The sequence below is a fragment of the Podarcis pityusensis genome (assembly GCF_964106645.2).
Source record: "Podarcis pityusensis genome assembly, chromosome: 8".
NCBI classification, from domain to species: domain Eukaryota; kingdom Metazoa; phylum Chordata; class Lepidosauria; order Squamata; family Lacertidae; genus Podarcis; species Podarcis pityusensis.
In genome coordinates this window covers 55,299,107-55,315,447 of record NC_138033.1, presented here as the reverse complement: position 1 = coordinate 55,315,447, position 16,341 = coordinate 55,299,107, and the positions used below count along the sequence as shown (strand labels likewise).

General features: G+C 43.2%; 1 protein-coding gene across 5 annotated transcripts in view; it reads right to left on the bottom strand.

Annotated features, from left to right (window-relative positions):
- Positions 1-10,475, bottom strand: part of CYLD (CYLD lysine 63 deubiquitinase) — a 33,974-nt gene extending 23,499 nt beyond the window's left edge. For 2 of the 5 annotated variants that reach the window (XM_081018142.1, XM_081018145.1), the window contains exons 1-4: positions 10,167-10,260; positions 4,113-4,795; positions 3,462-3,764; positions 2,139-2,244 (exon numbers count right to left, since the gene is read on the bottom strand). In XM_081018142.1, coding sequence (XP_080874268.1) covers positions 2,139-2,244; positions 3,462-3,764; positions 4,113-4,586 — 883 coding nt within the window. In that variant the 5' untranslated portion in view covers positions 4,587-4,795; positions 10,167-10,260. Of the gene's footprint in view, positions 1-2,138; positions 2,245-3,461; positions 3,765-4,112; positions 4,796-10,166 lie in introns of all 5 variants that reach the window. The other 3 variants (XM_081018143.1, XM_081018144.1, XM_081018146.1) reach the window with 3 other exon arrangements.
- Between the last annotated feature and the right edge of the window lie 5,866 nt (positions 10,476-16,341).

The window sequence follows — 16,341 nt, the reverse complement described above, 5'->3', positions numbered from 1 at the left end:
AAAATCTTTTTGCTGGAGATGTGATTGAACAGCAGCAGCAACAACAATAAGAAAAAGATTGAGGAGAGGAAAGCTAGGCATGCATAAAAAAGCAGTAATTCAAATAGAAAATATTGTGCTTTTTGCTAAATCCTCACCAGACTCCTCACCAAAATAGTATGGTTATCATACCCACAGAAGATTGCCATTTACTCTGCATAACATCTGAGGATTTTTAACCATGCCATGTATTCACTAAAGAGTTCAAATGAAATGTGTCTTCATGTTTCATAATCGGAATATAGCTGTTCAATTGCATTTTAACCAAGTTGCTCCTGGGGAATAACTCTATTAAAACACTTCAGTTACTTTCACTGGAGCTCATCTCTAGCCAGACAGTGAAGAAAGCATCTTTTCGAAAGACTGATCCTTCAAGAAAAAATGTCCTAGTAGGTTTCTTTAAGAAAGAAGTAGCAGGAGCAAAGCACTGCCTCAAGTTTGTACAATATGACAATTATGCTTAAAATGGCAATCTGTCTAAAGCATCTTCCTTACAATTAAAAGTCCTATTTCATTTTTTAAAAAACCACTTTGAAGAGTGTGTTGTTTCCAAGTTAATATTTGCTCTCATGTTGTCTAAAGTTCATGTACTGTACATCACAGATCCTGCTGCATCCTATCACTTGAGTAATACATTGCAGTGACCCATCCATCTCAGTTAACTAAAAGCGGTATTAGCTCAAATGTAACAGCATTAGTTGCACCTGGAACTTCCTGCTGCAGGAAAGAAACTCTCCTCGGACAGCAGCCTGGCCTTCCTTTTAAATTCCAATTCCAATTCCCCTTTCCCTGGTGAAACTCTAGATTTCTCACACCATCATCTCACAAGACTGCTGTACAAAATTCTAGCCACCCCGGCAGCCTAGCCATGACTTTTTCTGTTTAGTGCAAGGGTCAAAACAAGGTCTGTCCAACAAACTAGCATTATGCTTATTCCTCCCTGTGGTTCAACTTAGTAGATCCTGACTGAGCAAACCACCAAATCTCTCCCTGTTCAGGGAGGGCATTTGTTAACCCTGCCACACAGCCAAAAAGCCAAGCAGCAAAAGCTTCCATATTGTAGCCCCATATGCAGCATAGAAGTGACCATGCAGCAAGAGCTTCTGAACAGAAAATGCAGCACTCTAATAACAGGGAAGAAAGAACAGATTGCCTGTGGCTCCAAGCACTGCTCACAAGTGCCAATTCTTTTGTCGGAGCATATGTGGGCATCGCTGGAACATATTCCTTTGAAGAAAGTGTAAGAAAACAATCCAGTGCACAGTGCCCTTCTGATTAAGCAAATATTACTGCATGAAAAATGCAGAACCACCTAGAAAGGCATTTATGTGCTATTTTTCACTATCTATGTATGGCCTTTAAAATACTGACTGGGAGACAAGTAATTATGTAGACTCAGCTATTAGCGGCAAATAAGAACGGTTTTGCCTTTTCCCTACCACATACAATACAGTGGACGCTCGGGTTGCGAACGTGATCCGTGCGGGATGCACGTTCGCAACCCACATCTGCGCGCAGGCTGCGATTCGGCACTTCTGCGCATAGTGCGATTTAGCGCTTCTGCGCATGCGCGACTGCTAAAACCCGGAAGTAACCCATTCTGGTACTTCCGGGTTTTGGCGGTCCGTAACCCGAAAAAACGCAACCTGAAGCAGCTGTAACCCGAGGTATGACTGTACTACAATACAGCAGTAAAATTCATCAACTGAGAAAACCCAGTGCCACATTGCAGTGACCATAAGCCTTCAACCTTCAAATTCTAACACCAGGAAAGGGCCAAGGAACCACCAATACCCAAATACAGCACTATGTTACTATGGCACATCAAAGTGAGAGGGAAAGAAGGGAGATGTCTATACAGAAGCATGTAGGAGTCACAGGAGCATATCCAGAAATAAAGCAAGACAAGGCAGCAAAGCAATAATATAACCAATCAATAGTTTAGTGGAGTCCCCACCCCACTCCCATATATGTTTAAGACTAAAGCAAAATGACTGAATCCTGAGCAACATTAAAACTATGATTAGACACAAGGATGTGTGCTAAGAACTGGGGTTTGCTCACTTTTCTTTTTTATAGACAAAATATACAAATTGTACCTGGGATAACATCATTGATATGCAAGAGAAGTGTGCTTTCAACACTTGCAAAACTGCAGAGCTGTTGTCCATTGTATCTTCCATCCCAATTTCCAATTGGATTATCCTAAAAATCGTTTTAAAACACCATTACACGTTGCCCAAGTGAAGATACTCAAGAAACCATCTACATGGTTCAATTAAAGTTCTTGGCTACATGCAGCCCAGACAGGAAGCACGAGCTTTCACAAGAAATGCAAACACTTGCTCTGCAACAACATTTCAAGTGTCACACTTGTAGTGTTGTCATTTCGTCTTCCACATTTAGAGAAACAGATTGCATTCTGCAATGTTGTTTGGTTACAAATGTGCCACAGACACTAATACACTGATGATGGCAACACTGAAACAAAAGCAAAAAACACTCCTCCCAAGTGGTGGGAGAAAAGCCAAGCAAAGTTTGTCAGCAGCACAGAAGTTTCACAACTGAAGCCATTCGCAACAGGTACATAAATGGCTTTCATGCCTGAAGGATATATTTCATCTCTCTGGCATTAAGAGGCAGCTTCCAGCACTGGGAAGACTTGCCTACCTCCTTAAAGAGCAATGAACAAGTACATTAAGGTGCAATTTTTTTCATGTTGAATGCCTACTAATATTCTAAGGGTGTAATAGTTCAGTTTCATTCTCTTTATTTCAAGCCTCAGTAAGTCTTCTGGTTTCAAAACACAAGTAGGAGAAAGACGAGGATCAGCATATGTTACTGTAGTGCTTGAGAATTGCACTCAACATACAGAATTACATTACGCCAGAGCCTCGCATTTTCCTTGCAGGCAAAAATTGACGTGGCTGTATTTTCAGAGGAAAACTATAAAAGATCAGTAGTGCCAACCCTGGAACATTATTTAGCAAAGCAGGCTGGTCATTAGAAGCAAGAAAATGGGTATTTTGCCTGGCTAGTGTCAGGTAAGATTTAGTAAGGCCCTGTAAATAAGCCCACATAAGTTACTAGCGCATACAATAAATTTACTAGCCTGCCTAATGTGGATACACATGGGCAATCATTTATGGCTCAGCAAGGGAGAAATAAAACTTTAGTAAAGCTGCACCATCTGATCCCCTGGAGGAGATTCTTTCTTGCCATGCACGATCAGGCAAGTGGCTGTTCCCAAGCCTAACTCAATACATTTTTACCCAATGCTAAAAAAAGCTGCTGGGTGGTAATTATACATAGCAATCGAGAGCCATAAGTAGCTTGCCAATATTCCATCTCTCCCCACCACTATTGCATGTACTTCTATTTAACACACATGCAAAAAGTTAAGAATCAGGTTAATTTCTTACCATGTCCACTCCAACAACGTATCCTAAACTCTCGTTTCCTGGTAAGACATCACAGAATATAACTGTCCCATACTCTATATTCTTTCCTATCTTCACAGAAACCCTGGAGTTGAGCTCCAAAGGAGGAAGTTCTACCTGCATTGAGTCAACTGGAGCTGCATAGTCATTCTCCAGCTCATTGTCATCATCTTCCATCAGCTCTAGTTTGTCTAGTGCAACAAACACTCCACAGTCCTCGTCACATCTGAACAGCTGTTTGCCTTGGTACTGTCCATCAGTAAAACCCTGACCACGGCCTTCTTCCTAGGTTTGCAGGAGAAAAAAACATAGATCATTAAGAACTGTCATAGGAGTAATTAAAATGTTGGTCTTCGGGGAGACCGAGGTTGAAACCTATGCCTGGTCATGAGGTTCATCCAGATCTTAGGATGGTTGCTCAACACTCTGAGCCCAACCTACCACACAAGTTAGTTGAGAGGATAAAATGGTGTGGGGATCAATATACTTTGGCCTCTGCTCCTCAGAGGAGAAATAGGATACAAATATACTAAGTAAAAAGACTCATACTATGCACCTTTTCAGAATGTTTCTACAGCAACACACAGCGTCTGTTTGACCCAATGCATAAAGCCTTGGAAGAAGAAAACTTACCAGAAGCTCCACTCCAAAAAATATCCCAGAGAGTGATCTTTCTTGTATTAATGGTCCTCTGAAGCGAACAACTCCAGGATATTTCTCATCACCTAATCGCAGCTGTACTTTCACCGGTGAGCCGACATCAATGTGCAGACCCTTGCTCAGTCTACCTTTACTTTTAAATATACTGTATCTCTCCTCACAATTGGTAATTGCCAACAGCAGTTCTGCTCGTTTCTCATCTATATCAACAACTTCTTTTTCTTCCACGAAGAGGACCACATGGGGCTGCTCCAAAATCTTGATTCCTATCTGCAATTTTTTGCTTTTTGACGAAGGGTTGCTTCTGGTGTGTCCTCCTGAAGAACGGTCTTGAACGAACTGGCCAATGCTTCCCTTGGGTACTTTCAACAGTTTTTGAGTCTGTTTGTCTACAATGCTGCATTCCTGGAGAAGCAAATAAAATATACGCTCTTCCCAATAGGACATGCTGCCTTTTTTTTTTAACTCCACAAACCTAGATTCAATATGGTTCAAGCTTTGTATGAGTACAAAGAAGAAACGTTCAAGAAAGCCAAGTTGCCAACATAACTGCCAAGGAATTAGATGCTCCTACTAAAAGGCCCCTGTTCGATTTCCCATAGTGAGTTAATGAGTCTTCATCCATGTCCTAATGAGCTAAATCCAGAACGGATGACCTGGACACAAAAATAAAAGATAGTATCAGTGGCAGCTGAAGGATGTCATAGTAAGAACAAAGCAAAAGAAAACAAACCACTTTCAAAAGAAACAACACAGGTTTTTATAGATCTATGACAGCAACCAGCTGGCAAGAGAGAGATACTTGGGTAGCCACAAAGGTCATGCTGAAGATTTCATCTGCATAATAAAACTGACCTAATGCTATATTTGCAGCCTCACCTTCACTGTGACTGGAGATATCTGGTGTATATAATCCTTATTTAAAACTTGAACAAGTGCACACCTGTTTCTGCTTTGCTACTGCAGACTAGAATAGTTTCCCCATTTTTAAGAAGAATGAACCCAATATACAGGATTCATTTGTTTATTTTTTTGGAAAGAGACAGACAACAAGAAATATATCACCGCACAGAGGACTACAATGCAAGTTCACAGAGTACAGCTCATTTTTTTTTGCACACAAAAGAAATTCACAATACAGTTTCACAAAAGCAGCAAGTGGATTAACCATTTCCAGAAAAACTTGGTGGCAATGAACTCAATAGTCATCCTCAGATTGAGTCAAAAGTTGTTCTTAGTATGACATGTTTCCCAAAGAAGCACAGAACAAAATAAATCAGAGACGAAATACTTAACTATTAGAGATTGAAAAGGGCACCAAAGTTCTTTATAGGTGCCTTCCAGCTAAACTGGCTGTAAAAGGATCCTCTAAGATGAGAATCAAGGGAGGTTTGAATCCCCACCCCCAACTTACAAGACCATTAAACAAACACTACCACGTATAAATAATATACACACGCTTATTTAACTGCTCAGTTTGTCTATGCGACTCTTCCCATGCTGTGCGGGGCTGTTTGCAAAAGTGCTTTCAATTACCCCATGCTTTGCTTTGAAGTCCTAACAGTCAGGGTTTCAAAGGGCAGCATCACCTGCTGTCACTATGGTGTTTGGTGACTGACAAGTGGGTGGCTCCATCCACCTGTCAAATTTGGCCCTTCAACTTGCTCCTTCCCCAAAAAATGTCCCTGGGTGGTTATTTTTTATGTACACACCTAAAGCAAGCTATATGAGGGAAAGTTGGTTATTTGTTACATATGCACCCTCAAACGTATTAACACCTATTTGCCATGGTGGTTAAATGATACTGCACTGAAGGCTGCAGGATGAGAACAAATGATGAGGAAAGGTCATCACTGTGCTTCTGATTGACCCAGAAGAATCTGGTGGGGCTGCTGTTGGAACGAGGATGCTTAATTATGGTCTAATACAGCAAGACAGTTCTTAATCTTTTGACACAAGAAACAGAGAAAATCTAGAGCAGAAATACTACTCAACTGTGTGTTTCTTTCTGAACAGGGAAACTGCCCTTTACCACTGTTCCATCTAACTCAATATTGTCTGTACAAAAAATGGGGAACCTGTGCCGCCGCCCCCCAATGTTGCTGAATGACAACTCTCATCATCCCTAGCAAGCATGGTCATGCTTACTGGTGCTGATGGGAGTTGTAGATCAGTAACATCTGGAGGGCCAAAGTTTTCCCATCAGTGCTGTAAACTGACTGGCCACAGCTATCCAGTGTTTAAGACAGAAATATTCCCCAGCTGCACCAGGTGACGAACCTTGGGTCTTCTGAATGCAAAGTGTGTGCTCTGCCTCTGAACTATGACTTGCTCTCTCTCTTCGTTTTGGGAGCATTTAGGACATATGGGCAGCTCACATTGATGATGAAGTGGTTTAATGAGTACAGTAGACTCTTTCTTTATCGCCCTTGTCTTGTATGTTAGAAGAGTTTTTTAAAATAAAAATCTACAAGTGACAGGGGGTGGGGTGGGTGGGGTATGAATGAGGCTTTTTGGCAGATGCACCTTCACTATAGATTTTTCTCCCTTATATAAGTTTAGCAGGCCAGCCCTAATGTTAGTTTTATGAAACTGATGAAAGTTTATTTCAGCAGGAATTTGGGAGTGCACAGCAAAGTTACATTTTAATAACCTGGGGTTGTTTTGTTTGCTGGCAATTTGATGTTTATACAGGCTTTACAATGTTATGATTTTTATTCCGTTTATTTTTGGTATCATGTTTAATTGTACTGTGGTTTCGTTGTTCTCTTATGCTACATCATACATTACCCAGAGGGCAACTTGACAACAAGAGCATGAAAGCAATAGCCCTCCCTCATTTTATTTATTAGTATCACAATTGGTATACAGAGGTAAACAACCTTTGAACATGGAGGCTCTATTTAGCTACTACAGCTAACAGCCGGTTATAAATCTACCCTCCTCCTCCATAAATATGCCTAATTCTATTTTTATTTGTTTATTTTTTATAATAACCACTTAGGCAAGCCATCACCACACCTTGTGGGATATAATTCCTCAGACTCTTATTTCCTTAAAAATTTACTGTGTGGCATACACTTTGGCTATTTATTTTTTTAGCTACATTTATAACCTTTCTTTCTCCCCACCCCAAAGAACTCAAGGCAACAAACATGGCCACCTGTCCATTTTATCCCCTGTGTGGTAGGTTGGCATGAAAGATGCTCAGTCTCAAGGTCAGCTCTTCAGCTGAGGGCAAAATCAGAGCCCAGGTCTCCCCAGCCCGAGCTGTAACACTAAGGCACCACTGTGGTATAGCAGCATAACTCACTTTGTGTATCCAATGAAGTATCATTATCAGTAAATGTATAACATGCATGCACATATACATAGGCGCACGCCTTCGGAGAGGATGGAAACACACAGCCCCATAGGCTATAATATTCAAAATTTGTACTGTCTGTGGTACTTCTATGCAAAGCATAGGAGAAGCACAGTGATAGTGCAATAGTGCAACATGCCAGGATCTGGCCATAACACAGCATCAAAGGTAGGAATATGTTGCAGCCAGATATTTCTGTGGGAAATGGTTACTGTGATTGTACATGTTTGATTTCTGTGTAGAAATGGTACACAGTCTCTGTACCCAATGAATTTCTTGACCTTTGGGGCACATTGTTAAACACTCCTTTGCAGCATCTGTCTGCATCTCTCAACATGATGGACAGCAACTCCCAACATTCCTCACCCTTAGTCAGATTGGTGGGGCTGATGGGAGTTGTAGCCCAACAACATCTGAAGGGCACCATATTGGCTATACCTGCTCTAGAGTGCTGGACTAGAACTTGGAAGTCCAGGGTTCAAATCCTCACTCAGCCATGACTTAACCTACCTCACAGGGTTGTTGTGATGATAGAATGGAGAATTCCTTGTAGCAAAAGTGGGATATAAATGCAAACTAAATAAATAAATCAGGCAAACAATTCACACATCTTAGAAAGAGGGATCTGGACCAGTCCACAAAAGCTTCTGCCACAACAAGTATGTCAGACTTTTGAAGTGAAAAAGGACCAATTTTGTGGGCTTTCTGCAACACACACAAACATGGCTACCCCCTTGGAACAAGTTAACTATGCATGCTGTATCGAAAAAGCTGTTTGGCAGTTGATATCAGAATTAATTGTAAAAGAATCACCAAAGTAAGATAACTAAATACTGTAGAAGACTGATGAAAAATACCCACTCCCCCCAAAAAGCACATGGAAATAAGAACACATTTGCCAAACTACATAAGAAAAAATAAGAAACTACTTCCCCCAAATAAAAATCAAGTAAGAACAGAAACAAATATTTGTTGCCAATACTACTACTACTACAATGATCATGAAGCAGCAACATCAGTGTGCATGGCACTTTACAAAGTGCAAGAGGGCAGGTCCCTGCCCTGAAGACGCCTCCAATTAAAACTGAGTTTAGCATTTTAATGCTATAATTGTACATTGCCTGAAGCCTGTGTGAACCACTCAGAGGCCTTTGTTGACATGGCGGCCAGCTAATATGCTAAATACAATACAATTTTTAAAAATTCAACACTACGGAAGGGAAGTGGGAATTGAGGTATCCAACTAAATTCTTATGCCACTGGTGGTCATTTTCTTCCATGGGTTTAGGCTGAGTAGAACAAGGATTGTCTATAACCAATATTAATTACTTAATAATAGTGAGTAGTATTTGTATCCAACTATGTTCTTATTCAGAGCAGATCCACTGAAATTAATAAACTTGTCAGCCATGTCCATTTTACTTCAATGGATCTGCTCTGAATAAGACTAGGATTGTCTATAACCAATTATGGTGAGAATGATAGGTAGTATTTGTATCCAAGTTCTAGCTCAGAGTAGACTCACTGACATTAATGAACCTATGCCATGACCACTTACTTCAACGGGACAAGTCTGAACAGGACTAAGATCGTCTACAAGCAATAATAATTTGATTGTAATATATAATATCCACACCCAACAATTCAATTCCAGCTCAGAATGGACCCACTGAAATTAACAAACCTAAGGCAGTCATAGAGATGCAGGTGGTGCTGTGGGTTAAACCACAGAGCCTAGGACTTGCAGATCAGAAGGTCGGCGGTTCAAATCCCCGCAACGGAGTGAGCTCCCATTGCTCGGTCCCTGCTCCTGCCAACCTAGCAGTTCGAAAGCATGTCAAAGCGCAAGTAGATAAATAGGTACCGCTCCGGCGGGAAGGTAAACGGCATTTCCGTGCGCTGCTGTGGTTCGCCAGAAGCGGCTTAATCATGCTGGCCACATGACCCAGAAGCTCCCTCGGCCAATAAAGCGATAAACCCCAGAGTTGGTCATGACTGGACATAATGGTCAGGTGTCCCTTTACCCTTTAAGGCAGTCATGGCCACTTACTTCAATGGACCTCCTTCTGAGTAAAACTAGGCTAGTCTACATCCAATAATGATTTTATACTGTTAACAATAAAATAACAATAATGGCCAGTACTGTACAGTATATGTACCCAACCACTCTCTATTCCAGAGAAGACTCCCTGAAATCAATGAACCTGCTATGACAACCATGGCCATTTATGGTCTAGTGCTAGGCCAAGTAGGATTAAGGCCGTCTAACTAAGCCAATAATAATTTTATGGTCATCATCAACAGCATCACGGGTAAACATTTGCACTTGGCTAAAATTCAAGCTCAGAGGCTGGTCCAGAGCGGGAGTCCGCGAGCCCCTCTGCCAGCCGCGTCCAATGCGCCTACGCTGAGTAGGACCAACATTGGCCCGTAACTAAGAATAATAAGGATAATACAGAAAGCGAAAGGAAATATGAAGGGGGAGGCAGCGCAGGTATTCCCTCCCTCCCGGGACCAGCAATGGGCGCTCCATTACGTTCCTTCTCCGCGAATGCTACTCGCCGCCGGAGCCCCACCCCAGAAGAGGCTGCAATCGTCTCCCCGCCGCCGCCGCCACCCCAACCCCTGCTCCGCCTCCGGCCCAGCGGCGCTGCCGGTATTACCATCCTCCTGCTGCTTCCTCGCGGCTCAGGCCGCAGCCGCTGCCCCTCCCGTCTCCCCGCCGCCGCCGCCGCCGCCTCAGGGGTTCCTCCTCACCCGCCGCCTCCGCCGCCTCCACCTCCTCGCCTTCCCCATCCTCGTCCCCTCAGAGGCGCAGGCAGCGGCTTCAAGGCGCGCACCCTACCCTGCTCTTGCCACCGCTGATGCTGCCATTCCAGCTCTCCCTCCCGCCTCCTGGCCGCTCGCCGCCGGTTCTTCCTGCCTATTGGCTGCCTGGCCCAAGCCAACCCCCGCCCCTTGCTCTCCGCCGACGGAGGGAATTTCCAAGGCCAAGCTTGGTTGCAGGCGCAGCAAAATAAATATATAAAACCAAAGAGCCCCCTCGGATTGGCTGAGTCGGCGGGTTCCTGCCTGCTCAGTGGTTGTTTGGGAAGAAGGCGGGTGCACCTCTCCCACCTATAAGATGAGAGATGCGCTGGTTAAATTGGCTGAATCATCCGTGCTCCCGCCTACGTCCCTTTGCCATTAGTCGTTGTCAGAGTGGCGGGGGTGGGGAGTGGGGAGCCGAGGGTGGGTTTTAATTGGATAAAGTGTGGCCTAGCCCCCGCTAGCGATTGGCTGCAGTATGGAGACATAAAAAGCCTTTCAGTACGTAAAGGGCATGGCTGGTGGGTTCCGTCTGTGCCGTTTCCCCCCCTGGACTTACTGCTGGTTTCTTGATGGACAGGCAGGAAAACGGATTGCTATTTATTTGTTCCAGTTCCAAACTTTAAAAGAAAAAAAAAGCAGAGAGATTGATTAAAAAAAGAAGTTTGCAGATACTCTTTTTAATTTAAAAACTGCATTTAATACTCTTTACATCTGAACATCAGTACTTTAAAAAAACGAGCCAAGTAGCCTAATAATGAGAGTTAAAAGAACAAAAAACGAATAACTTGGTTTGTCATGCCGCTGCATGCCCAGGTTTCCTCCCCACAGCCCATCTCTCAACCCTAGACAATGTGACACACTGCAAAGGGCTGTAGCTGAATGGCTGAGGATCTGCTTTGCATGCAGAAGATCCCAGGTCCCATACTAGAGATTGCCAGGTGAGTCTGAGAGAAAACAGTGTCTTAAAACCCAGGAGATCCACTGCCAGTCACTGCTGACCGTATTGAGCTGGAGAGAACAATGGAGTAAGGCACATTTATTAACTTCAGCTAGAATAGGGATAGCCAGAACTTGGAAAACCTTGCAATTAATGAATATTGTTCACTGTTCCAGCAAACAGCCATAATGGAAAAGTTGTCGCAAAAACTGGAGGTGGCAAGGGGAGAGAAAAAACAATATAATTTTTACACTGTATGGTATGATTTCATTAAATATACAGATGAAACAACACATGGATGAGAAATTCCTACAACTGACATTGCAATATGGTGTAAATAAGCAGGCAATGCTCTTTAGTTCACTCTTATTATCTTGCGCTTTCAGAGTTGATTTATTGAGGAATCCACTGAAGTGGTTTACTGTAATCATCTCATTCTTATGTATTGCAAAATAATATGTTTAGTATTTTATCCCCACCCCAGTGATCCATTTTCTGTCAATGTTGTGTTTTATGATTTGTGTACAATTCTGTAACAGAAAAATAAAAACAGAAGAGCAATGGTGTAACACACTATAAGGCAGCTTCCTATATGCAAATGAACAGCTGTCTCTCAAGAAATGTTTTGCATGAAAAAAAATCAGTTCTTGGCATCTCCAGGTAGGACTAGGAAAAGACTCCTATGTGAACCCCAGAAAGCTGCTTCTGTAAGTCCCAGTACTGAGGGCATTTCCAGACTGCTGCTGTTCTGCGGATGGCATTCAATCACATACCAGCAAGTTCACATTGTGCAACTGGAGTTGATTTTGAGCTCTCCTTGCACAACAAACCTGCTTCCCCTATTTTTTAAAAAAATGACTTTTGCAATAAGGAAAGTGATGGAAAGATGTACTGGAAAGTGTGGGATGACATTTGCTTAACACAAATGTGATCTAAACAAATCAGGATGAATGCTTGAAAAATAGCTGGTGCTGCCTAACCTCCCCGAGAACTTTGTGCAAGCAAATCAGGGCAATTTTTCAGTAAACAGATTGTCTAGAAGATACTTCAGTTCAGTGAACCAATGGTCTGGCTCCCTATGTTTCCTAGGTCTCTATGTCCTGCTGACCGTCGCAATAGGAGGGGTGTCACCTAGAGAGGCCCGGAGGGCTGCCTTTGGCCCCTAGGCCAGAAGTTCCCCTTCACCCTACTTTAGGTTGATTAAATCGCAGTTTAAAATATCCCTGAGAAGCACAATCTTCTGCATGTTTACTCAAAACAGCAGCCCCGCTGGGTTCTGCGAATTTTACTCCTAGGAAAGCATGTTGGATGAAGCATTTCTATCTTTGACATAATGAACAGCTCGCAAGACTAGGTGGGTCAATGCAACTTAGATTTGAAATAATGAGTTTTATTCCATATTTCAAAGAGCGAAAATCTGGACACAATAGTTATTGAGCTATTCGTTGTTCATCTTCCGTCATGGTCTTTCAACACTTCCGTCATGCATGGGCTGCCATACGTCCGGATTTTCCTGGACATTCACTGATTTTCCACCGGGATGCCATTTACGAGGGCCGAATACCAGCTATGTCTGGGAAATTCCAGATGTATGGCAACCCTTGATACTGTTACCTTCTTAGTTCAGCTACAGCCATGTTGATTTTCAAGGTGAGAGCAGAGTAGATTTGAAACCCCTACCTATTAACTGATAAGTACAGTCCTAGTGGGACACTTTAAATCCAGGCTTGGACACTTAATCACTAACAGTTAAATATACCACTTTTTGACCATTGAAGTGTGCTTTACTGGCTCTCAGTCAGAAATCCTTGCTGAGTCAAGTGTGTAGCTCTCCGTGGTCTTCCATTGCAGTTACGTGAGCGGAGCAGGGAAGTGATTAATAGCAATTGCATTGCTACAATTTAAAAAACCAACCCAAATAATAAAAATAAATATTTATTAGGTGTCTCAAAGCAACTTACACAATAAAAATAGAAAGAGCAAAGGTGTTGAGATCAAACATAAAAACAGCAATAAACTCCTCCAAAAATATGACTCATGGGTGAGGACTCTGAAAAATGAGTGAAAATGTGACCTGCCTGGGCAGGAGCTGAAAAACAAACAAAATCATGGGTCACATTTTTGCTCATTATTTGAAGTCCTGGTTGATGGGCCACATTTTTGCTCATTTTTGGGAAACCTGTCCAGCAAGCACCAACTGGCAGCAGCATGTAGAAAGAGGCTACAGTTTGCAGTATTATGCCACCAGATGGCAGCTGTGGGTAAAAAGAGGCTGTACCACCAGGTGGCAGCAGCGTGTAAACAGAGAAAGCAATTTTGCGATACAGTGGTACCTCGGGTTACATATGCTTCAGGTTACATACACTTCAGGTTACAGACTCCACTAACCCAGAAATAGTACCTCGGGTTAATAACTTTGCTTCAGGATGAGAACAGAAATCGTGCTCTGGCAGCGCGACGGCAGCGGGAGGCCCCATTAGCTAAAGTGGTGCTTCAGGTTAAGAACAGTTTCAAGTTAAGAACAGACCTTGGAACGAATTAAGTACTTAACCCGCGGTACCACTTTACTGTACAGTAGTGGGTCACAGGGCAGCAGCAGTAGGTAAAAAGAGGCTGCATTTACAACATTTTGTCACTAGATGGTAGCAGAATGTTGTTTCAGGAGAAAGCAGGTATTTTACTCACTTAACAGAAAGAGGGAGAGGGAAAAGGCTGTGGTTACTGTCACACAGGAATTTGGTGTCCTCCAAGTTAAGCTGTCATGTATCTTCCAGGCATCCTCTTAAAAAAAAAAAAAGGAACTTTAGATGCCTACCTGAGAAACATGAGGGACCTGAGCAACTGAGTCTGGATCCTGAAAAATTCATAGCTGCCTTTCCCACCACCATCAGGGATCCAGAATGGACTTTGTAAGAAGCTGACTATCCTCACTGCTTCCTTAAGAGTAAACCAGACCAACTAGGGTGTAGTAAATGGGCTAGCATTAGTAGATTTTTAGAACTGCAGTTCTTTGGCCTATTTTGTATTCTGTTTTGAACTTTTTCCTGCTTTTCCTCATATATATATTTTTTTTAATAACATTTTCTAATTGAAGTGCTGAAGTGTGTGTGATTGCCATCCTCGGGGTTAGACGCTTGGCATTCATGTTGCTGGAAGTTTAGGATCAGAGTTGTAGGAGATCAGCATGCTCTTCTGGGATCTGGGTGAGACACAAGGAGTATGGGCTGGCTTTACACTCTCACTACATAGGATAAAGCAGCTTTCCTTTCTCCAGAAATTTGTGTATCCATTGGACCGAGGAATGGGCAGAGGTAGAGCATGGCCAGCAAGGGTAAAGGTAAAGGGACCCCTGACCATTAGGTCCAGTCGTGATCGACTCTGGGGTTGCGGCGCTCATCTCACTTTATTGGCCGAGGGAGCTGGCGTACAGCTTCCGGGTCATGTGGCCAGCATGACTAAGCCACTTCTGGTGAACCAGAGCAGCATACAGAAATGCCGTTTACCTTCCCGCCGGAGTGGTACCTATTTATCTACTTGCACTTTGATGTGCTTTCGAACTGCTAGGTTGGCTAGTAGCCATTAATTGGAGGTTGCTATGGGATTCATTTATTTTTATGAATTGCACGTGTTTCTGGTAATTGTGTGTTTGATTGTGTACAACTCTTGAAGACCTTTTTACATAACAACCATCTAACAGATTTAATAAATGATCCTTGTAATTTTTAGTTGATTGCAAACATATTTGATCGATTCATTGGCTAAACCAGGTTGCATTCCTAGTTAAGAACCCGAACAAGATGCCACAAGACTTCACCAGGTTTTCTGAGCTGCAGGGGAAAGGTCACTGCCCCTCATTTTCCTTTATGTCTGCACAAAAGGCGCTTTCCCTCTGGGCACAGAAGACAAGATTCTCTAAGGAGGGAAAGTCATTCCATAAAATGATGAGGCATGCAGCAGAATGGGTCATAAAATATCCTCCTGAAAGGTTTCTGTAGGAAACTTTATCCAGCATTGATCCAGACAACTTTATCCAGCATTGATCCAGAAGAAAAGCAGAAAGCTGCCTTTATACTGAATCAGAACATTGGTCCATCTAGTTCAGTGTTGTCTACACTGACTGGCAGCTCTACTGCTGAGCTGCAGCCCTTTTCTTAGGCTTATCTTTAAATGTACCCAGCATCAAACAGCCCTCCAAATAGAGATGTCTTCCCACGGAGGTGTGTCCTCTGCAAAGCAGGGCACACGGCCACCCTAGCCATCAGTGAGCAGTGGGTCCTTGGGCAGCCCCTCCTGTCTGCCTTCTTACTTACACCCAATCTGGGAGGCACCACTACCTGTCAGCTTCCTCCTCCTCCTAGTCTCAGTATTGCCCTCATAGAACTCAGCAGGGAGGATGGAAGCAAAACTAGAATTAAGTGGTTCTGCCTCTCATTTGTTCTGGTGCCACCTACTGTTCAGCTCCCTGCCTCCCACCCTACCAGCCTCAATGGGCACCAGCCACCACTGGAGGGTCCTTGGTTGGGGAAAAGGTAAAGGATCCCTGGACAGTTAAGTTCAGTCAAATTTGACAATGGGTGCGGCACTCATCTCTTCTCTCAGGCCGAGGGAGCCGACATTTGTCCATAGACAGCTTTCTGGATCATGTGGTCAGCATGACTAAATTGCTTCTGGTGCAACGGAACACAGTGATGGAAGCCAGAGCTCACGGAAACGCTGTTTACCTTCCACCACAGTGGTCCCTATTTATCTACGTTCACTGGTGTTATGTACTGAAGTTCTCACCCTGGGCCAGCAGGGGGATACTGTAGACAGTTTTCACTCAGGTCCACATATGCAAATAAGGGATTGAAAGTGACGTTCCGTGATTGGATAGTTACAGAAAGTGGTTACTGTTGCGTTCTAGTGGAGCTCTATATAAGCAGGCTGGCTGAACCCTTCAGTTCAGTTCTGTTCTGGCCTGTGAATAAACAAAAGCTGTTTGAAGAATCGCTGTGTCGTCTGATATGTTCACCCACAACTTAACAACTGGTATGCTTTCAGAATGCTAGGTTGGCAGGAGCTGGGACAAAGCAAAGTGGGTGCCTGACATC